General features: G+C 39.0%; 3 protein-coding genes and 1 long non-coding RNA gene across 6 annotated transcripts; 2 read left to right on the top strand and 2 right to left on the bottom strand.

Annotated features, from left to right (window-relative positions):
* Window positions 1-318: 318 nt before the first annotated feature.
* LOC122081952 lies at window positions 319-1,144 on the top strand. Its single transcript, XR_006141259.1, has 2 exons — window positions 319-543; window positions 674-1,144. It is a non-coding gene; the product is annotated as an uncharacterized LOC122081952 (long non-coding RNA).
* Window positions 1,145-4,581: 3,437 nt separating this feature from the next.
* On the top strand, window positions 4,582-7,334 carry LOC122081951 (reticulon-like protein B2). Its single transcript, XM_042649387.1, has 5 exons — window positions 4,582-4,931; window positions 5,529-5,709; window positions 5,793-5,934; window positions 6,279-6,348; window positions 6,794-7,334. Exons 1-5 carry the CDS (start codon window positions 4,727-4,729, stop codon window positions 6,964-6,966), a joined length of 771 nt encoding a protein of 256 aa, XP_042505321.1. The 5' UTR covers window positions 4,582-4,726; the 3' UTR covers window positions 6,967-7,334.
* Window positions 7,335-10,256: 2,922 nt separating this feature from the next.
* On the bottom strand, window positions 10,257-13,494 carry LOC122082894 (pentatricopeptide repeat-containing protein At5g16860). The gene has a single exon (XM_042650704.1). It carries the CDS (start codon window positions 13,012-13,014, stop codon window positions 10,423-10,425), a length of 2,592 nt encoding a protein of 863 aa, XP_042506638.1. The 5' UTR covers window positions 13,015-13,494; the 3' UTR covers window positions 10,257-10,422.
* A 1,169-nt stretch (window positions 13,495-14,663) lies between these two features.
* LOC122081749 (golgin candidate 3-like) lies at window positions 14,664-21,545 on the bottom strand. Of its 3 annotated transcripts, XM_042648988.1 has the most exons (11): window positions 21,455-21,545; window positions 21,102-21,251; window positions 20,811-20,875; window positions 19,161-19,274; window positions 18,351-18,494; window positions 17,897-18,193; window positions 17,690-17,755; window positions 16,608-16,810; window positions 15,807-15,861; window positions 15,244-15,429; window positions 14,664-15,159 (listed from the first exon to the last, which is right to left on the bottom strand). In XM_042648988.1, exons 3-11 carry the CDS (start codon window positions 20,823-20,825, stop codon window positions 14,971-14,973), a joined length of 1,269 nt encoding a protein of 422 aa, XP_042504922.1. In that variant the 5' UTR covers window positions 20,826-20,875; window positions 21,102-21,251; window positions 21,455-21,545; the 3' UTR covers window positions 14,664-14,970. The 3 variants fall into 3 exon arrangements, with proteins under 3 accessions (XP_042504922.1, XP_042504921.1, XP_042504923.1); XM_042648987.1 differs by having other exon boundaries at window positions 21,102-21,517; XM_042648989.1 differs by lacking the exons at window positions 20,811-20,875; window positions 21,102-21,251; window positions 21,455-21,545 and adding an exon at window positions 20,020-20,719.
* Window positions 21,546-21,798: the final 253 nt, after the last annotated feature.

The raw sequence follows: 21,798 nt of genomic DNA on the forward strand, positions 1-21,798 counted from the left end.
CCATCATAGATCTCAGAAAAATCCTATTCAAATTGCCACCAAAATATGTTGAAGTGGATAATTAAAGAAGAATTCGAGGCAAACATAACAGAGATTATAGAATTTGAAATCTGTTTATCTCACAAGCCAGTAACATAATCAAATGTTTATATTAAGATTGGGCTGGAAAGTAGTTGGTTGTCTCGACTCCAATCTCTAGAGAATGGTTGCATGATTTGGGTCATGTCATTACTCATTACTGAATCATTGACAAGTTCCCAGGCCTCAGAGCATATTCCATATTCCATATTCCCTATTCCAAAGGGTGGATATGCCTCCAAGCGAAACCACCCAACAACCTACCTCTGTTCTCACAGTGACCAAAAGGCCTATCCCAAACTCAAACATAGCCATTGGAGTGTCAAGTGAGGGCAAGTAGCGTAGTATTCTTGAGGTGATGATGGCTTCAACCAAGGCTCCATTTTGACTACAACAAGCTTTGCTTAATACATAGTTCCTCTCAGCTCTCAGTTCATTATTTTTTTTCCCAGAGATTAAAATGGGGTATTCTTCTCTAATTGATTCTTTTCCTGAAATTTATAGTTCTTTTGCGATATTTTCGGATGATGTTAGTCATCATCTACTGCTTAATACGATTCTTTCTAATCTTTTCTTTTCTTTTTATTTTGAGAAGGACATTTACAGTTCTGGGTGAGGCCAATTTTGTGATACATTCCCAGATTGAAGCCTTTTGGTGTTCTTACCTCGTTAGGAAACTGGAGAAATGAGTGCTTGAAATGGTGGTAGAAACATAACCCAACAACATTATTTTAACGCTTCAATTGCAGAGAGGTTTGAGCTCTTGAACTTTAACTGTAGTACTCAAAAGCAGGCAAAGCCTGAAGCCATTATTTCCTTTTAGTGTGACTTTTTTTGAGAAGTCTACGACATCTGGTTCACTGTGGAAAAGGTCAGTTCTTATGTTCTATGTGGTTCTGCTATATACCTGGTTTCTCTTCTCCATTCACATGTTTTTGGTGTCATTCATCCTGTACTTCTGATGGTTCAAATGTAGTATGAGTTATGAGAATTTTTTCTTTTTTTATAACTACACTTTTAGTGCCCCATTTTTGTTAATTTTATTTTAATATTTGCTTTCCTTTTTTTACTGGGACTAACATGAGGGGGAAAGATGGATTTCTTGTTTCTGTTCAAGAATGCTGTATCTCATAGGAACTAAGAAAAGGGTTTAAGGAGAAGAGGGAGAGCATAAGAAGTATGATGATATGGTCACTCCATTTACTGGAGACATTAGTTGGATCTAGATAAAGACTTGGCTAATTATGTACCCTGTAAATAGTTATATATAGCGAACTAATAGAATGTTCAGCATTAAAGAAAACATGTTCTTGGCATTAGTGTATCTGAGCTAGGATGTTAAAATGAATTAGTGGCAAGACTTGAGGGAAAGGATCCATCTGGGGGAGAGTTAGGAATAGTGCTAACTCTGGTGCTAGCATATTGAATGTGCCTTCCTCTGGCTGGCCCATTAGGCAAGGTGGGAGGGCACCTTCCCAACAGAGGAAGAGTGGAGGGCACATCTTTGATATTTGTTGACTCCCATGATTTGGGCTTCTGGCCGTGTGGGCTTGTGGTGCCCACTTTCATTGCCAGTTGATGACTGATAAGGAATGATGGGTAGCTTCATTTTATTGCCTAACTGCAGAGGAATCTTCTTCATTCTTTGCCATGTACTTAGGGTTTCCCTGATCCGGCCGCGTTGATTCTGCATGAGAAAACCCAAAATGCATAGAATATACCGATCCTGACCGATCCAGGCCGGTTCGTGGTTTTTAAACCCTATATTAACTGTAGCACGTCGTGAGGTGTTCCGTTTGGACTTGGGCTTGGGCTTGGGCTTATATTGTTTTCTTCTGCTTGTCTGTCGGATACATGAAACCAGAGCTTTCCATCGTGTGGACCTCGTCCTTATGAAGAGTCTTCTCAAAATGTGAGACGTTTTACTTACACCTACCCTCTGCATTAACGTTGGCTAACTTCTCGCTATCTACTGTTCCAACCCCTAACCATGTGAAAATGGAGAACTAACCAGTTTTTTTGTTTTCATTTTCTTGGTGGCCAAACAGATCTTACCTCAACTAAAATGTAGCTGATCTACTACTTCCTCCCTATGTGTAATTTGGTTGTGGTTTAGATTTGGGATTCCCCTGATACCAATTGGATGGTCTGGATTTGGGATTAAAATGTTAGAATCAGCTGGATCCAGATTTTGCCCGAACTTATTCGAATTGGCTGATCAATGTACCCTGGTCCAAATCGATGCACCATGCATCGTATCTAAGGGTGTCAATCAGTGTGTTTGATTTGGTTTTGATTTTGGTCTGATTTTTTTTCAGTCTTAGATTTTCATGTATACATAAGATATTAACGGGATTTTTTTTGTGGAGGGAGGGGGCAAAAAAGGGTTTTGTTTCTTTCGAGTTCACTATCGATCTAATCTCAATTTTGATTGGATTCTATTGGTATGGTTTGATTTCATCAATTTCTTCTCGTTCCATAAAACCCTGTCCCATTAACTTACTTTTCACTTAAAAACAATTTTTTTTTTTTATCATTCTATATATTCCCTTTTGTTTAGCCGACATTTTGTAACTTGTGAGAAATTTTTTTATTAAGTCGATTTCAACAAATAAAAAAATTTCAAAATACTTTTTCGATATTCCTTGTTTTGACCACTGTTAGCAAAACGTGTTTAAAACAGACGTTTAAAACTCCGTTTTAACACAATCTCGTTTTTTACCGTTCAAAACACATTTTCCCGTATGTTTCTCAAAAATACTTAAAAATACAGTAAACGTCAAGCATTTCCGTTCTAAACACGTTTTCGTTTTTTATACGTTTTTTAAGACTTAACTTGTTGAATATAATGTCTACTTAATTGACCATATCTTTCTCTCTCGAACTCTGATCCACTTGATTCTTTCGTCGACTTGAAGTTAACTCAATTGCCTATATTTCTCATGGTATCACCTTTAACTCAATATCAATGTATGGATCTCGAAATTGAAATACAAATTAATGCATTTGTTGAAAAATGTTTCTAAACTCCCAATTTAAACTGAACATACATTACTCCAACAGTGTGTTAACAACAATGAACAACATTATAGCCAAGCCACATTGCTCAATAAAACTTGGACATGTATGGTGTATGAATTTAGAATTGGTAATGATGATATTCAATTATATATCATAAAACTTATAATAAGATATGAAATATATATGCATTAGTGTTGGATACTATAGTTATTTTGAACATTAGATGTAAGTATTCATGTAATAATTCCTTAATTTATAGGAGTATAATACCTTTTTTTTTTATCCCGTTTGTTTAAAATCTACACGTTAAAAACCTGTACCTTATGTTTCCTTTTTTTGCCGTTCTCTGTCTTTTTTACCATTTATTTGATCGTATCATTCAAAAAATTTTATTGTTTAAAACTCGTACTGTCCGTTTCTATTTTTTTTCCATTCCCGTTTTTGCTAACAGGGGTTTTAACTCTCACAAGTTTGAACCTATGAACTTTTGAGAAGCTTTCTATATTCTATCAAAAAGAAAAAAAAAAAGCTTTTTATTGAAATAAAATTGATAAAGATTTTGTTGGATTTGATCCGGGCTAAAACGATCGATTTCAATTGATCCAGTCGATTCAAGATGACATTTGACACCCATAATGCACATGCGAATTTCATTTTTTAGTGTTCTATTTTCTCATCAATGGCATACCTCGGCCTTGGCCTGATAGTTTACAGTGTTTAATGGCATACCTATCAAAAGATTGTTCGTTTGATCAACTTTTCTCAAGTGCATGAGTGCTTGATTTGTATCGATTTCTTTACGTTTCAAGAGGTATGGTATGTGTTTAACCCACATTTGGGTCTACTTTGTATATAAAAAAAAAAAAAAAATCATCACCATGATAGCCATGTTCTCTCTTGATCTCTCCGCCATAAAGCCGGGCTAAGTTATCTTAATAGTTCGCGTTGCATGAGATATTTCATTTTTCATTCACGGTGATCACGTTGACCTGAGTTTGAGTTTCCATTTCCTTCGTAGCCAAGGTTCAGGAGTTCCCGTAGTCTACTTGGTACTTGATGGCGTGGCATACGCACTAGGCACCGAAAGCATGACTGACCGGTCCAGCCAACGGTTCATATGTTTCCACGTGTACATTTTAATTACTTGGGCCCCGCTTTGGCGTTACATATTGGAACTCACCGGCCACGCTGGCCACCCTACCAATAACCTAATTCCACGTGTTAGTGTGATTGGGCTGTGAATTGACGTCAGAGGACGGTTCGGATCGACGCGTATAAAGTAACTGACAGACAGAGGGCTGCCGTCAAATCTAACGATCTCCCCGTTGAGCCTCGGAGAGAAATGTGATAACTTTACTCTTTCCGGACAATAGGGACACTCCGAAGCAAGAGGCTCGGAAACAAAACCGGAGGTTCGGATACATTATTGATCGAACGGCTGAGATTGCATCTTTTACTTCGCTCCGTTATTTAGGACGAACGAATGAGAAAGTTGAGAAATTTCACTTTGAAGGGGGAGAGCTCTGAGTTCGCTGAGAAGAGGGTTTTTGGATCCTCTCTTATTTTCGAGTCATTTTGACGAACTTTTAGGGTTTCGATCGAAGTTGTGTTGGAGAGAAAGATAGCAATGGCTGAGCACACCGAGGATTCAGGTTCTGCTGGAGAGTCATTGATGGAGAAGATAACTGAGAAGTTTCATGGTCACGATTCTTCTTCTTCTTCCTCCGATTCAGAGGAAGAAAAGTCTTCATCGCCTTCAGAGATCAAATCGGCGGTTTTCCGGCTTTTCGGAAGGCAGAAACCTGTGCACAAGGTCTTGGGCGGAGGAAAACGTACGGAAAACTGTTTTTTTTTTTTTTTTTTTCTTCATTTTATTTTTCCGATCGTATCAAAACATGCTTATTTCATTTCTTCAAATTCCGTTTTTTTTTTTTTTTTTTTTTTTTTTTTTTTTTTTTTTGTGGTATGAAAATGATATTCTATTTCTCTTTCGTTTTTCGATCTTAATGGCTAGAGATCGGGTGGGCCTTTACTTTGATTGATTTGTTTTTTCGAAGTTCTAAGATCTTTTATCTATTGGAGATAAATTGTTAATTAGTTTCCTCAATCTAGCCAGCGTTATCTTCTTTCTCCAGTTCTTAAAGTATGATCTTGGATCTTCTTTTTTCCTTAATTTAGTTAAGAAAGACTTAGTGTTTTAGCTACGCATCTAGACCTGAGCTTATACATCGCACCTTTTTTTCTTTTCCTTTAATGGTTACTTACCGTTTCCGAAGGGCTTTTTGCAGTATCGTTATTTGAAATTTTGGTTCTCAGACTTCCTAAATCTCAATTTTTTTTTTCAAAATCACAAGAGGGAACTTACATAAATCTCTCTCCATGTCTCCATCTCTATAGCTGCTAATATCGTTCGAAATTTTTCGCTGCAGCCGCTGATGTGTTTCTGTGGAGGAACAAGAAGATTTCTGCCAGTGTGCTTGGAGGAGCCACGGCGATGTGGGTATTCTTCGAATTGCTTGAATACCATCTGCTCACTCTTGTCTGCCATTGCTTGATCCTTTCGTTGGCCATTTTGTTCGTCTGGTCTAATGCTACCACCTTCATCAACAAGTAATGGGTTCATCTTATCCTCCACTTCAAGTTGTTAGATCTGGTTTTGTTTAATTACTGACTTGATTGTGTGCCACTTTTAGGTCTCCTCCGCACATCCCAACAGTGTCTATTCCTGAGGAACCGATTATTCAATTTGCTGCTGCCTTGAGGTTTGAGATCAATCGAGCATTAGCTGTGCTAAGGGAAATCGCATCAGGGAAAGATCTGAAGAAATTCCTGGCAGTATGTTGATTTCTTTTCAGAGTTTTCGCTGAAATGTTAACCCTATAATTGCCTTTAATTGGAAACATGAGAGCTTTTATACTTAGTCTGAGCTGCAAACAAGCTCGTCAATACATCAAAGTGCATAATTGGTTGGTGAACTTATATTATGACTCTCATGTTTGGGGAAGTTTCGTTTTGCACTAGCGGGATTTGATGTTGTAGGCTTATTTTTCTTCGTTTATTCTTGACAACCTTATCGGAAGTTACGTTCTTCACTATTAGGATTGATGGTGTAGACATTTTTTTCTTCGTGTATTCTTAACAATCTTATCATATCAGAAAATTTCTTCGTTTGATATCAGGTGATTGCTGGCTTGTGGGTACTGTCAATCGTGGGGAGTTGCTTCAACTTCTTGACTTTATTTTACATAGGTATTATCAGTTAATTGATGATTCTTACTAGTTTTCCCATTGTCTATGTTTGGTTGCAAGAGGAATTAAATGGAAGGGAAGTAAATTTTCAAACCTAAAAAATAAAATTTTGCAATCATTACCCCCATGTGATTGTATAAACTACTGTAATTTCTTATCATATTTAGTAATGATATATTTTACATGCAATTTTTATTTTACTTTTTATACCATGGGGATTTGGATGAAAAGTAGAGAAATTAACCAAATGGAATGATTTTGAGTAAATGATAATAATCACATGGGGTAATGATTACTAGAGCTTTTTTTGGTCTGAAAATTTCACTTCCCTTAATTCCTCTTGCAACCAAACAAAGCGGTACTTTAATTTATAAATTTCTCCCTCATCCCTTGCCAATATTCTTCTTTTCGATTTCCCACAAATATTTTTGACTTTTGTAAACAGCATTTGTTGTGTTGCACACGGTGCCTGTGCTCTACGAGAAGTATGAGGACCAGGTTGACTCGTTTGCAGAGAAGGCAATGGTTGAGATAAAGAAACAATATGTAGTATTTGATGCCAAGGTTCTAAGTAAGATTCCAAGGGGACCACTCAAAGACAAGAAGAAAGCTTTGTGAAGCTGAGGTATCCTCGATAGACATTAGTAGGATATGACAGACATTTGGGTAGCTAATGCTTTTCCTTGTTAAATCTTTTCTTGTGGGATCAAAGTTGTTGTTGGGACTCCTTGTGCATTATTGGGTAGATCCCAATGTTTTATTTCCCAGTTTTTTCTTGGTATGTTGTTTGGGTTCTCTCCATTTGGGTGAAAATGTTATTTTGTAGGAATTGGTTAGCAGTTTTAGATCATGTTAATGCTTTCACCAATTTGCAGTCTTGAGTATTTGCATTGGTTTTCTTTGCTGTGGGAGATTTTGTGACATTAAGATATTCCTATTGTCAAAAACAGTGCTGTCTACATGGGATTTATATATTTTGCTGATAATGTGTCTTCTGTTAGTCTTTTGCATGGGGAAGAAAGAGTTGATTGGTAGATATGCGGGCTTTTAAATCATGGGAATAGTTTTGTCTTTGACCAACCTAATTCTCTTCAAATCTGATTAGTGAGTTTGCTTGTTCTTGCGTGCTTTAATAACATGAGTTATGAAAGATTGAAGAATTTGACCTGTGGATCCACAGCAACCAATTACCCTTCCAAATTTTGTCAAAACAGTGGACAGTGGTGGTGGGGGGTGGGCATATGGCCAACGGCTATTCAATCTCTAGCGTGTTTGATATGAATGGATACCATCGCATGCTTTAGTGTGTGTGTGGTCCTTATGCAGCTCTGTGATTTATGCTTCGTTAAAGGTTTAGAAGATGGATGTATCCAAGATTTCACGGATCGAAGATTTCACTAAAGAAGAATTGTTGATGACATGAGGGCCTACCCGTGTGACGATGTGACACAATAACTATCATCCTTGTGATCAATCCGAATCTGAATCTTCCTTGGCGGTGCTTCTTTCACGGTCTAGTAGGAGAATACATCAGCACCTTTGAGTTGAGGTGTTTTTCTTCTTCTATTGAAAAGATATGGTATAACGACAAACAAACCCCCCAACCCTTTTCCCTTATTTCTCTTTTCCAAGTTGGACTATTTTGGAGGCCCAATAGGGGGATGTGATTTGATTCAAATTGGAGTTAAAAAGAGTCAGGGTAGGTTTGAAAACAAGTATGACTGAGAATAGATTTGATTGAAAAAAGAAACCCTTGCCCTGCCAGCAGTTAGTGCATCAGGGACTTCAAGTTTGGATCAGATCGGCTGATATTTGGATCGAATCATTCTGGTTCATTTGGTTATGGATCTAGACTGATTCTGGGGCTGGTGTAGATTGATTCTGAATCTCGATCTGCGTTTTAAAACCCCGACACACTGGGTCCAACTTTTTAATCTCTTATTTGGATTGCTTTAGTCTTGAGAAGAAGAGCTTTTCAAAGCTTTCTTTCTTCGTACGGATGATGTGCTTTTGGGTTCACAAATACAATTTGGTTAGGGCTAACATAGATGGACAATAGATTCTATGAAGTTTCACATCTAATCATAGTGGAAATAGAATATATGGCAGAAAGTCGAGGCTTATGGAGAGAATCTAATCTATATGTATGAACTGGATAAATCTTTCCCCAGAAAACATCAGAAAGAAAAACCCAATGAGGTATGAGGTTATTGTGTCTGAGCTCCAATGTTTGGCATAGATAAATTTGGAACCAAACAAATTTCGTTTCCTCTCGCTGTCATATGAAAAGAAATTGTATAATTGCGTACCAGAAAAGCCTTTAGTGACGACATAGATGTATATTCATTTTTATGTTAATGCTTATTAAAGAATTTCTACCTCTTCACTTTATTTCTTCTCAACAGAATATGACTTTAAATTCATGTTCAAGTAAATAAAAAAGAATAAAATAAATAAATAAATAAAAAATCTCAACAAATCAGGGTTATGAAAATCGGAAACAGGATGAATCGGTCAGTGCCAACGATTTGATCCGAGTTAGATCAAAATTGATTGGAATTGTTCTTAAAAACCCTAGAATTGGCCCCTCATATCTGAAAACCTAGTGATTCGGTGAGAAAAAACCCTAGAATAGATTGGATTGGAATATCCAGAATCAGAATTGGGGATGACCGGTTCCCTTTTTTGAAACAATGGGTAAGGCGATGAGGGATATTCAAGGCTGTTGTGTTGGTTATTTTCCTCCTCAAAGACTAGATTAAAGCTGTTCTTTTACATGTGTAGGTCTTTTTCGTCCTCAAAGACTAGATTAAAGCTGTTCTCTTCCATGTGTTGGTCTTTCCCTCTCATGGAAAGAGGTCATCGAGCTCTTTTCAGGAGCACTTCACAATTTCACATTCTCTTGTTGCCTTGTTAAAGTTGGATACAATAATGATGTTACGGAAAGGAAAGGAAAGGAAAGGAAAGGAAAGGAGAATTGGAGTTAAAATGCTCTTTCACTCAGAGAAATCAAAATGCAATCCTCAACATCGCACCCTCCCTTCCCCCACATTTGTTTCTTTCCAGCGAGTGATATCAAAATCACAGCCTTTCAATTTCAGTTGCGGGTCCTAATGAATTGTCTGCTTTATTCCTCCACCAATAATGGCACATAATCTAGCAGGGAAGGTTTTAAAACTCAAAATTTAGCAACGGATCAGTCTATCGATATCGGGCCAATTCCAATTCAAATAGGCTGAAATTGGCCTGATTAGAACTCTTATAAAACCTAAGGGAAAAAAGAAAGCTACCTTGTCACATGGCTCCTGCACCCAATCACAAGGTGGTGCTACCCACCTAACCCTTTTGAACTAAATATCTCATAAGTGTTGATGCTTCTGTATGCGCTCTCATTGGCCTTACGCTGATGGAAGGACTATGCAACCAGGTAGTTATCTCTTGCCCAAAACTTAAATATTCTGAGTTCTTGTGTCACGATTCTGATTCAAATTGACCGAAATTAGCCTTATCCTAGAAAATTGGTTTTTAGAGGAGGATAGATCTCTAATAAAACTTAGATGTTAGGAGATTTTGGGTTATATACTTGTAGACTTGGATAAAACAGTTCAGTATTGTTCAGTTTTCTGTGTTTCTAGTGATAAAAAGAAGAAAATAACTAGAAAATCTTACCTTTGACTCATCTGTTATTTTGTTCTTCAGAATCAAAAGAAAAAGGAATCGCCCATGTCAGTAAGAAAAATTATGCATGTAGGAGGTATTAATTGCAGCTCAATTGCCCAAGTTCCTAAGTTCTTATAGTCCTGGTTTCCTCTTAAAGCAATTTAATCAGATATACTGTATATGGATAAATGCAGCCTCATCCCACAACTTCTAAACCCGGAAGGACACTGGAAGTTTTGGAAGAGCAGTTCAGTAGCAGCATAGTCAAATGGTTGAAATGGGATGACCTGTATGGAACAAAATATGAGGAAATTCCAGGTTTTTACAGATGTTCATGGACTCAACCTATCCTCTTTGGTAACACAACGTTGGATCCCAGAGCCACAAGCTTAGTGGAACAAACATAGTAAATCATTACCAGTAACCTCTGCAAGAACAGACACCCTTCTTAAAATGATGGAATCGGCTTGAGTCCCTCACTATGATCTCATGATCAACAATCTTGGAAATGAAGGTGATGGCGGTGTGGCAATCCCCACAGACACGCAGGTTCTTGGTTATCCGGATTGGAGCTCCAGGAGCTGAAGTGAGAATACCATATGCAAGAGCCAACTTCTCACTATGCTCAGCTAGAAGATCACTTTTCTCCTCATCATCAACATCATGGAGAGCAAAACTTGTTTCAGGGACATAACCTAGGGCCTTAATGCGTCCGATCAAGTTTGCAAGGACCTCTAATATCTTCTGTGATTGAGGATGAGATCTGTCCCCTACATAGAAGGTTGCAGTGCCATTCTTTCCTTGGACCCAACTGCAACCTGGCCTCTTCTTAATCCCTGTCTTCCTCATCAAAGACCTGATTCTTGCCACATCTTTCCAGCGCCCAGCATTCGCATATATGTTTGAAAGCAGTGTGTATGAGCCATCATTCTCTGACTCCAATTCCAACAGTCGCTCTGTAGCATATTCTCCAACATGGACATTACCATGGGTCCTGCAAGCACTGAGCAATGCTACCCACACAATTGGGCTAGGTTTCATTGGCATGTCCTTTATAAGTTCCACAGCTTCATCCAAGTGACCAGAGCGGCCTAAAAGGTCCACTATGCATGCATAATGTTCCACCCCTGCAACTACTCCGAACTCACTACCCATTGTATTAAAGAAATCCATACCCTGATTAACCATCCCAGAATGGCTGCAAGCATATAGCACAACAATGAAAGTGACCCCATCAAGAACAAGACCTGCTGCCTTCATGCTGTCAAAGACCCGGAGGGCTTCCTCACCACGGCCATGCATCCCATAACCTGTCATCAAAGATGTCCAGGAGACGGCATTCCTGTGTTGCATCTTATCAAAAACACGTTGAGCTGCATCAACATCTCCAGACTTGGAGTACATGTCTATGAGGCAATTGGCCACAAACAGCATAACAGATTCAAAACGATTTCGCATCACATAAGCATGGATTTGTTTACCAAACCTCAATGAGGCCAACCGAGCACAAGCCATCAGAGCACAGGAAATGGTAAAAGCATTAGGGGTCGTGGCATTCGGTTCCCGAAGCATGCTGGAGAAAAGCTCCAATGCATTATTGGCATCGCCATGCTGTGCATAACCACCAATTAACACTGTCCAAGTAACAACGTTTCGTTCATTTGGGGATATCAATTCAAAGACAGAACGGGCATCTTTTGCACTTCTGCATTTAGAGTACATATCTATGAGAGCATTGATCACCATTAGGTCATCACCAGGATCACTATCTTCTTGGTTCAAAACACGCCTGATAGCATAACCATGAGTCTCCTTTCCTTGAAGAAGAGCTCCCACGGCAGCACAACCTGACAGAAGGGAGATTAGTGTGACCACATTGGGTGCCGCACCAGAAATCTGCATTTTCCGGAACACATCTAGCGCTTCACAACCACGACTCCTTTGAGCAAAACCGGCAATCACAGCGCTCCAGGTCACTACATTCAATTCGATCTTCTCTTCCTGCATTCTCTCAAACAGTTGCAAAGCATCTTCAAAGCTTCCGCTCTGAGAATATCCAGTGACCATGGCATTCCAAGAAACCACATCTTTCACAGGCATACGATCAAATACCTTCTTCGCTGCCTCCATCATCCCACATTTGGCATACAAGTCAACGACGGCATTACCTACAAACACATCGTCCAAGAGACCACTCCGTAGCGAGAAGCCGTGCGCTCCCCTACCTTGCAACGAAGCTCCCACCGAAGCACAAGCGGGAAAGACATTAACAAGGGTCACAGCATCGGGATGCAGCCTAACATTCTCACCCATCCTAACAATCAACTTCAAAGCGCTGGATGGATCACCACCTTGAACGTAAGCCGCCAGAATCGAGTTCCATGAAACTACATCATCTATTTCTCTCTGCAACACTTCGTCAAACACTTGACGTGCTTCTTCAAGGACACCACATCTACCATACATAGCCACGAGAGCATTACAGACAAAGACATTGGACTCAAACCCACGAGCGCACACGACACCATGGACAGCAGCACCTCTTCTGAAGGAGGGAAGTTCGCCGCAAGCTTTAAGAACAAAAGGGAAAGTGTACTGGTCAGGTCTCCATCCCAACTTCTCCATTCGGCGGTAAAGGCTAACGGCACGGTCAAGGAATCCAAGGCGAACATCTCGCCTGATGAGAGCATTCCACCAGAAGACGGCAGGAGGAGACGGTGGGAGGCGTTCGAGTGCAGCCAGGGCGTAGACGGGAGCGTCGCAAGCTACGTACATTGCGACTGTGTCGCTTCCCAATCCTATGAGACCTCGAACAAGGATTTGTTGATGGATGCATCGGGCTTCGGACACAGACTTGCATTCCTTCAAGAGGGAAGCAAATGGTGTGGAATTGGCGGTGGAGAAGAGTTTCTTGGTGAAGATGATGAAGAATCGGTAGGATCTTAGACCGAGAGAATGGTGTTGTTTCTGTTGGTGGCAGAGGAGATTCAGAGAGTAGAGAAGCATTTATACATTACTCCCATCGCATACTCGATGGGAAGTTCTTACCACTCTCACGCGACAGTAATTTGCAGCCAAGGGGTGATGCTCATCGCCTATATAGCTCCTCCGATTCTTTGATACCAGAATTCAGAACTCGTATCCCCTCCCACTCGTTTTTAAAATCGAACCAAAATATGGTTCGGTTCCGATTTACCGTTTCTGATAAGTTGATTTCGATCGGTCAAGCCGCAATTTAAAAGATCACAAATAAATAAGGAGAAAATTTATCTGATTGGCTGATCAAAGATGGAACATCGTGGTTTAAACGTTGGAGCAGGGTTTCAGGAATCAGGAATCAGATCAGGGAATCGTCCAATTGGATCAGAATCGGCGGTCACCAATCCCTTTGTCTGACAATTTGATTTAATATGATCAATTCCTATAAAAAAACAGAAAGAAGAGAAAGACAAGAGAACGCTACTGCTAATGTACCTGCCCCAACACATATCAATGGAAGAACACGCAGGAACGTCTTCAATATGAGACAAACAAGATTTTTTCACATCCTCTGTATCTAAGGGTGTACATGTGTCAGCAGGCTAGTGCTCCTTGCCCTCGAAAAAAAAATATTGGTGAAAGTTTCTCTTCACCTTAGGTAAAGAATCCAGCGATTGATTTCCTCCTATTATCCTCGGTATTATTTCAAGAGATTAGGGAAAATTCAGAAATTGACTAGTTGGTTTGGAGTTAGGGCAATGGTATATATTAGGGGTGTCAATTGGTCGGACTAGGTCAGTCTCGATCAGGCCTAGTCGGGCTTGATCACTTAGAAACCTTGCACTGTGAACACCAATTTAAATAAATGGGCCTAGCCTTACTAGACATGTTACGGTTTATAATTGGGTTGGTTGGTGTCTGACTTTAATCGGGAGACCTTAAACGGGCTTTAACCGGACTACAAACATATGTAAGTCTAAACGGGTTCAAACGGGCTCTAAATGTGCTTACATTGAAATTCTTTTCTTAAGTGGCTTAAAGCCCCATAATTATTCAATTTGAATATTAAATCACTATAGTTTTATACAAAAAAACACCATATAAGGTGAAAAATCTTTAATAAAGAAGAGAAATGATATGAAATTATGATTATTCTTTAATAAACGGAGTCGGGCTCCATCAAGCTACAACGAGTCGATTGAAGTTAGGCCTATAGTTAGTTGATTTAATCGGATACCCGACAAGCTAGCTACCTACACCGTGAACGCTCATTAATTGAGCCGGGCTCAGTCAAGCCTATCGGTGTGAGCTCAGAATTGACACGCCTAGTATATATGCCTTCATTGTGTCTTTCTACTCCATCTCATGTGGTGGAAGTTTTTCTAGAACAGCGTACTTTAGAGAGGTTTTCTAAATGAATTAAAATGGCCAAACCGGCGAAGAGATCCACAGACTGGTTAGACCACAATTTGGAACTGGTGGAACTTGACGGTATATATGTTGAGCCAAGACATACACAAATCACAAAACAGGCAGGTTAGGCGTTTCCCGTTTGAACTTGGAAGAGAATTCATTTGCCTTACATGAGATCAAGAATTGAAACTGGACTTGCACCATAACATTCATCGTATATTCACATCAATGAAAGAGTTTACGCAAATAGTCGCATAGGTTTATAGTCAGTAATCAGTATTGCATTCATTTAGAGAATGTGTCTATACAGTGATGCTGAACAACCTCAGGATTTGAACAAATGGAATAAAGAATCGATTGAAGAAAAACTACAGAATACAACCAAAAAGAATCTGTACCTTAAGAGTTGATTACAAACCTTCAACATCATTCAGTATCTTGGAAGAACCCTTAAAATTTGTGAAACTTTTTTGAGAGGTAATGAAACCAGGCACTGTGCCAGTATCTAGTAAGAGGAACTGTTGAGAACTCTGTGCTAGGGGTTGGGTCCTGGGCTTGATATGGATGACCTCAAGAGAAACCAGAAGCAGTACTAGATGTGCTTGTTCTATAATTAGGCACTGAGCCAGTTGGCCCATTGCTGCTTGTACTTCTTCCCTGTGGATTATCCTTGGATACCCCTGTGGCTTCCACAGCTTCCCTTCTTTCTCTCTCTTCAGTTTCTTTGAGAAGAAAGTCAACCCACATATCTGCAAAGGACTGGGGACAAAAACATATCAGAGAATGAACATTTGCATTACTTTAATAATTTTTCAGAGCAATCAACAAATCAGTATTGCTTACCTGGTTTTCAGATGGTACATGATTATGTAATTCAGGTGAGCGTCCTCCAAAGATGCCACCAACTAGACGCCCAGGTAAACCCAAGACTCCTTGAACAACACCTTTACCTGCACCATGCCGAGCAACACCTATTTTCCGCTTGTCTTCCTCAGAGACTTCCAACATTCTTACCATGACATCAAGAACCTAGTAGTCCAAATTGAACAAATGGAACACCTATCTTTAAAAAGGGAAAAACCATTCTTTATGCATCTGTTGTTCATGATGCCAGAGAGATTGGGAGCAATCAGGACCAGTTGATGGGTACCACAAGGTAAGTGCATACTGATTCACCAGACTGGATGATCCTAATAATCTAAAATAATCTAATTTGGGGAGTTACAAAAGTGGCCCATATTTCATGTATTCTTTTTCTCTTTCGACTTCGCACTCATAAAGTACAAAATAGATGGTTTTAGCACGGAACAATGCATGGACAAGGGTTACACCTAAATTATATTTTAGGCCTGCATGTTGAACTCGTGTACAAAAAAGAAGACATATACACACTAAAAACAGAATACCTCTTTACTGTGGTTTCCCTGAAAATAGGCCACCAGTAATTTGATCACAATCCTCCTGCCAACAGTGATATATTCATCATTAGAACTCCATGGCATTCATATTTTCCAAAACAAGAGGGCGCCCCACCAGGGACCAGGGTGCAAATAATAAAGATGACATCAACCTTGCAGCTATAATTTCACTTTGCAGCTATAATTTCCTGCCAAAACTGTCAAAAGCTGGGTTTGATGCACGAGAATTTGTCCAGAAAAAAAAAAAGAGGAATGCTTTTTCCCCGGATTTCATAAAGTTCAATATTTTTTCAGGTTTACATTTTACACAATATGCCACTTTTTTTCTTTTTCCAGGTAATTCTTTCACCAAACGAACATTGATATATGTAACTGTTGGTGTACGATGTCTTGTATTCCGTCACAGTTTAACCCAGAGGGTACTGGTGTAGTGCCCCGATAGGCAGCGCCTTGAGGGCAATTGTGTACTTTCCAGATTAGGGTTTTTCGCTATATATTTGTAGCGAGGGTTTCTTTCTCTGTAATGCAAGCAATGCTGAGAGGTGTGAGGGACGAACACTGTAACCCTATTCTCCATTGATAGTGAAGCAGGATCTCATCTCATCGGGGATATAGGCAATCTTGCTGAACCTCATAAATCTGTGTGCATTGCTTGTTCTTGTTTTTCCATTATCTTCTGCATCGTTTTAGGGTTGTGTTTCTACATGTAACTACATGCCATATTTATTTTCACAAGCAAAAGGCAAGGAAACATGGGGAACAGTCAACTTACAAATCTAAAAAGCTAACCTGTCAACAAAGTAATTTGAATCCATCGACATCCTGTTAAGCCTGGACATGCTCTGTTCAAGAGCACGGCGTAATTTTGTATTGTCTTCCTCAGCCTTCTGTACTCTGTGCTTTCCTTCAGATATCATCCTTTCTGCTTGTGAAAGCTTACCCAGAATTTCTTCTTTTTCCTGCCTTGATACCTCCACATGTTGATTTGCATCCTAGTGAAAGTATTGCCAGTAAGATTTCCAGAACATGGCTATGCATAACCCAAAAAAGGTCGAATTTCCAAACTATCAATTCTCAATTGCAGGAAAAAGAATAATTTGTAGTGTTCAAGATTACAGTTGAAGTTCATCAAAAGGTACTAACAGAAGACTAAGTTTGCAATAGGACAATAGCATTGATGATAGATAGGAGAGGTATTAGTAATTGAAGACGTAAACAGTGCACTTTTCAGCAATCATATCCATGTAATTCTTCCCAAAAGTCAAAATGCTTATAAAGCTTGTAGTTTTGCAAAGATTATCTGGTGTAGAGCTAACTTGATAACAATCTTCAACTTAAAAGAATACAGTTGAGAGCTAGAAGGGAAAAACAAAAGTTTGCAAAGAAGATTCTTCAGGCAATAAAGAATCTCAAGAACAAAACCGAAGGATGGTGGTTAAAAACAACGAAGTTAGACATAGTCACACGACAGAATAACAAATCTGGATAAGGAAGTCACTGCCACAGAACAGAGAGGCCAGCCCTTGTTCGTCTAGAATGAGATATAGGACTGTACAATAAGGGGCATGCAGCTTTGTTGTAGCCCAAGGCAAACCAACCACATGATGCTTGGTTTATCTTCTTATCATGCAAGCAGACAATGTTATCCTTGTTCTTTCTTGTATTCAGAAAAGTAGATCCCACAGTATCTCAAAAGTAAAAGTATCTATATAAGAATGGAAAGTAGATTCCAAACCATTTCTCCATCTATAAGTACATCAAACACTTTTGAATTCATACTTCATACCAAATTTCCAAATATTGAACAAGGACGAGAAGAACATTTCTTTTTATAGCAGATTCTTCCTCAAGACTGAAAGTGAGTGGCAAACCTTCAACGATTCAGAGAGTTTGGAAGATTCTTCTCTTGCTAGGGCCAAATATCTTTCTAGGTGTTCCTAATCCACAAAAAAGAAAAAGTAAAATCAAGGTCAAAAACCATGATCTCAGGATTGTGGTATGTTCTGGATCTCAGAACTATACACTATACCTCACTATTTAAGAAAGCAATTGATATTATCAAATAACATCAAGTTTACCTTAGCCTCACTTTCAGCATGGTACTGGCCAAGAGCTGTCTGAAGATTTAAAAGTTCAGAATTTTTGGCATCTACTGTGCTCATACAGCTTGCAAGTTTTTGTTTCAGGTCACTTATTGTTTCCTTCGCCTTTTGCAGCTCATTATTGTGTGTTTTCTTAACCTCCTCCTGACTTGCTATTGCCTGCTTCAAAGTGTTCCCGAAATGCGATATTTGAGCTCTTTGATATTCGGAATTTGCTTGAAGCTCTTCAATGATTCTACTATCCTCATCCATTTTCTCTAACTCTTCAACTTCCTGGCAGTATCAGAACAAAAGAAGCCATCGTCAACTCTAAATGCTCAAATAGGCCAGCATCACATCATAAAAAACAAGCTGTGATAACACAACAGCCTGTCACAAAAACCAAATGTGGATTCAGCCACAAAATATTGACAAGTCAGGGAAAGGTGACCTTTTCTAACAAGTGCAGCTTGAGTCTGGTCAACTCTTGCACTGCATTATTCCTTTCTAGACGGACTTCCATCAAATCTTTCTCATACTTCTGTAAGGATAGCTCCATTTCTTCTTTTCCACGAAAATGCCTAGATGAGCAGACCTTCAAGTTGCAAATATTCACATCAATGAAACAAAACAATTAACGGTTTACCACTCAGGGGTGCAACTCCCCCAGCCCATGAAAATTTAGTTAAACTTTGAACAATGCCAGGCCAGGCCTCAAGCTCAGCCCTGTTCAAAATTCACCAAATGCTCAACCCATCCAGGCTCAAGCTGCAACTAGACACCTATTAAAATACAGTAGTGCAGAAAAATTTAATTGGAAGGAAAGAAAAAGTGAAGTAGAGTCAACATGGTTCTGTTTTTCCAAAAGATTCTTGAACCATAAATATGTAAGAATAAAAAATAGCTCAGAATGTAGACCGGTGGTGGGAACCTACACCTTTGAAGTATCAAAAGTTACCACTTACTAAACTGTTTTCTCAAGTTAATAAAACGGAACAACAATTTTGGGGTTATTTTCTGACACACAGGATTTTAAAAACTCCATAAGATGAAAAAAAAAATGTTGGAAAGGATAGTGAAGAAGTAAATTACACATCATATTTGTACTTATAGTTATTCTTATGGTAATACTAAAGAAAAAATAGTAATCCATTCAGTGTGTAAAGCTGCACTTTTGATAATCATATTTTACTAAAACTCAAAAGAACAATTTATGTGACTGATATAAAAAGTATCGGACTAGCAGTAACAAAAGAACCACCTGATCCAAATTATTTGAAGGCTTATCCAAAGAGTCTGGATCATCTACAATTTTTTTATCAGGTGAAGACCTCCCACTCATTTTCAGGGCAGCGTCAAGTTCATCCTTCTTTAGCTACAACAGGTGAGATGATATATGAGAAGAGTGCGGAACCAAAACTAACGACAATATCATCTTAAATTCTGATGGACTGTGTAATTGAACAGAAAACCAGAAAACAGGTAAAACAACTTGAAGTGATACAGTCTATTCATTAAAAGAAAAATAATAATAAAAAAAGGGCACATCCAATGCACAAGACTTTTGCCACTCTGGGGTCTGGGGAGGGTCATAACGTACGCAGCCTTACCCCCGCTTTGTTGAGGGGCTGTTTCCTGACTCAAACCTGTGACCACTTGGTCACAATGGAGCGACCCTACTGTTGCACCAAGGTCCAACCTCTATCAAAAGAAAAATAATAAACCCAGAAAATCATCAACCTTAAGATTGATGTTTTCTTTCTGCAGGGCTGTTATTTCCCATTTTAAACTATCAGCACTTTCATCTATCCCTTCTTCACTGTCCCTTCTGTTCAGCTCCTTGCAGTCGTCTTATGTCTGAAATCTTTGTACTCAATTGATTGTGGAGATCTTTCATCTCCATAGAATTCTGTGAGCCGGAAAGGGATCCATCATAAAAGAACAGAAAATTCATGGACAGGAATGAAAGAAACTTAAGAAGACTTGAAAATTCTTATGAGCATGATAACAGATTATAAAATGCCAAATAAGTGAAGCATGGGTAGCAGCAGTTACAGGCTGATATAACTTTAAATTCCCAAGTAACAAACAAGTGCATGATCTTGAAGAGAAACACACACATGGCCTCTACTGCAAGCAATTTTCCTACACCAAGAGCCACATATATTCCAATACTAACAAGCAGAATCCAAGGCCGCATCAAGCCGACAATCATTGTCTCATCATCCAATCCTCAATCCAATTATTTGTGGTCGGTTGTTCACTAAGCAATCATGTTCCACTATTTTAGGGCCATGCCTCCTGTTAAAGAACAAATCCTCATCATAAGTCTGCAACATCATCAGGCTTTAAGGACTTTGAGAAAATTCAATGCCATATTGACTTGACCAGTGTGAATCCTTTGGCCAACTCAACCAAATGATCAGACCCAAATTTGACATTTTGTCAATAGCAACTGGAGGTAATTTCCACCAAGACCATCTACATGGTCAGGTCTGTTTTTTATTTTTATTTTTTAATGCACACTTTTCCCTTTTTATTCCTGCTGAATGTAGGCAGGCTCCACTAAATAGCCTACTGCATAAAAAACGCTGACACAGGCATATAGCCTCACAAACAGTTACTAAAATAAACAAATAGAGCCATTAGGAACTTAAGAAATGTTTCAATACATCAAAAGTAAAACCAACGTAAAGGCTTAATTAACTAGAAGAACAAAAGCACTAACAATGACCATAACAAGAAGCATTGCTCATTTTAGTGCATATCAGGTTCCAGATATACAAACCCCAAGTGGGGTAGCTCAGTTGGCAAGGACCAACACCTCACAATTAAGAGGTCCTGATATCCTTGGGGCCTACCTATCCAAGAAAAGAAGTTCAAGATATCCAGGTTAGAACTTAGAACTTACTTTCTCCTTGTCCATCTTTAAAGTTTGGACTTCCTTCTGAAAAGATTCACTCAATTTGTGTTCCTCTGAGGAAAAAGAAAAAAAAACTAGGAAGTTCAGAAAAAACTAGGATGTCAATTCTAAGCAATGTAATCTCAAGAAAGAACTTTAGACAACACATATATAAGTGTGGATGAACCAAAGGTAAACAAGGCATGAAAGAATTCAATTCTCTAACCGGCCAAAGAGTTGTAGCAAAAGCAGCAACAACTACAAGGAAAGCGTATAATTTCAGCAATGCAAACAGAATACCTCGGCGTAAAATCAAGAATCAACTCCATTCGAGTTCACAGAACGCAGAGGTGACTCCGATTGGGCGAATCGATTAGAAATCCGTCTGCCGGATATAGACGAGTCTTCTTTGGCACTTGTTCGAAAGATCTCTTGCTCTTCCGCTACGTCCTGGACATCAAATTCCATTAGATTGAGGTTCTTTTTCAAATTCGCAATCGAATTCCACATCTTGTGATTTCTTTCCAATCAAGACTTCAGAGTATATATCAGTTCTCCAGCCAAAAATCCCGCTAAAATGAGTTGCTTAAAATCTACAGAAGATCTGTTGAGTTACTGAAGAAAAATATAAAGAAATGGATTGAAATGCGAACCTCAAGAACAGATTGGAAATAATATTGGTTGAGGTCGAGTCTTCAAATTTTGGTTGATCTTGATTCTTCTGAAACTGAAATGGGAGAGAAAGGCCTCCTGTATGATCTTTGCGAGGGAAAAATAAAGTATCCTGTGAAATTTTACACGTAAGTGAAGTAGTTACACGTGGCAAACTATTTATCCGCCGTTTTGGACTATTTAAGGGTTGGACTTGGGCCTTGGTCCCTGGGGAAATTCTTAGAGAGGAAGAGCTAAGCCCAAAGGCCCAAGGACCTTGCTTGCCAATCCATACATTTTTTTTTTTATTTATAAATACTCATCCATCATGCAGCTCTCCCCATGG

Source organism: Macadamia integrifolia, chromosome 6, assembly GCF_013358625.1.
Source record: "Macadamia integrifolia cultivar HAES 741 chromosome 6, SCU_Mint_v3, whole genome shotgun sequence".
Classification (NCBI taxonomy): Eukaryota; Viridiplantae; Streptophyta; class Magnoliopsida; order Proteales; family Proteaceae; genus Macadamia; species Macadamia integrifolia.

Bases quoted from the DNA above. Each gene is read 5' to 3' on its own strand.
- LOC122081951 (XM_042649387.1), top strand. From the start codon at position 4,727: ATGGCTGAGCACACCGAGGATTCAGGTTCTGCTGGAGAGTCATTGATG. The intron at 4,932-5,528 runs GTACGGAAAACT...TTTTCGCTGCAG, and splicing joins GGTCTTGGGCGGAGGAAAAC to CCGCTGATGTGTTTCTGTGG. The intron at 5,710-5,792 runs GTAATGGGTTCA...TGCCACTTTTAG, and splicing joins GCTACCACCTTCATCAACAA to GTCTCCTCCGCACATCCCAA.
- LOC122082894 (XM_042650704.1), bottom strand. From the start codon at position 13,014: ATGCTTCTCTACTCTCTGAATCTCCTCTGCCACCAACAGAAACAACAC.
- LOC122081749 (XM_042648988.1), bottom strand. The intron at 18,194-18,350 runs GTCACCTTTCCC...TGATACTGCCAG, and splicing joins AGCTGCACTTGTTAGAAAAG to GAAGTTGAAGAGTTAGAGAA. The intron at 17,756-17,896 runs GTAAACTTGATG...TTTGTGGATTAG, and splicing joins ATGCTGAAAGTGAGGCTAAG to GAACACCTAGAAAGATATTT.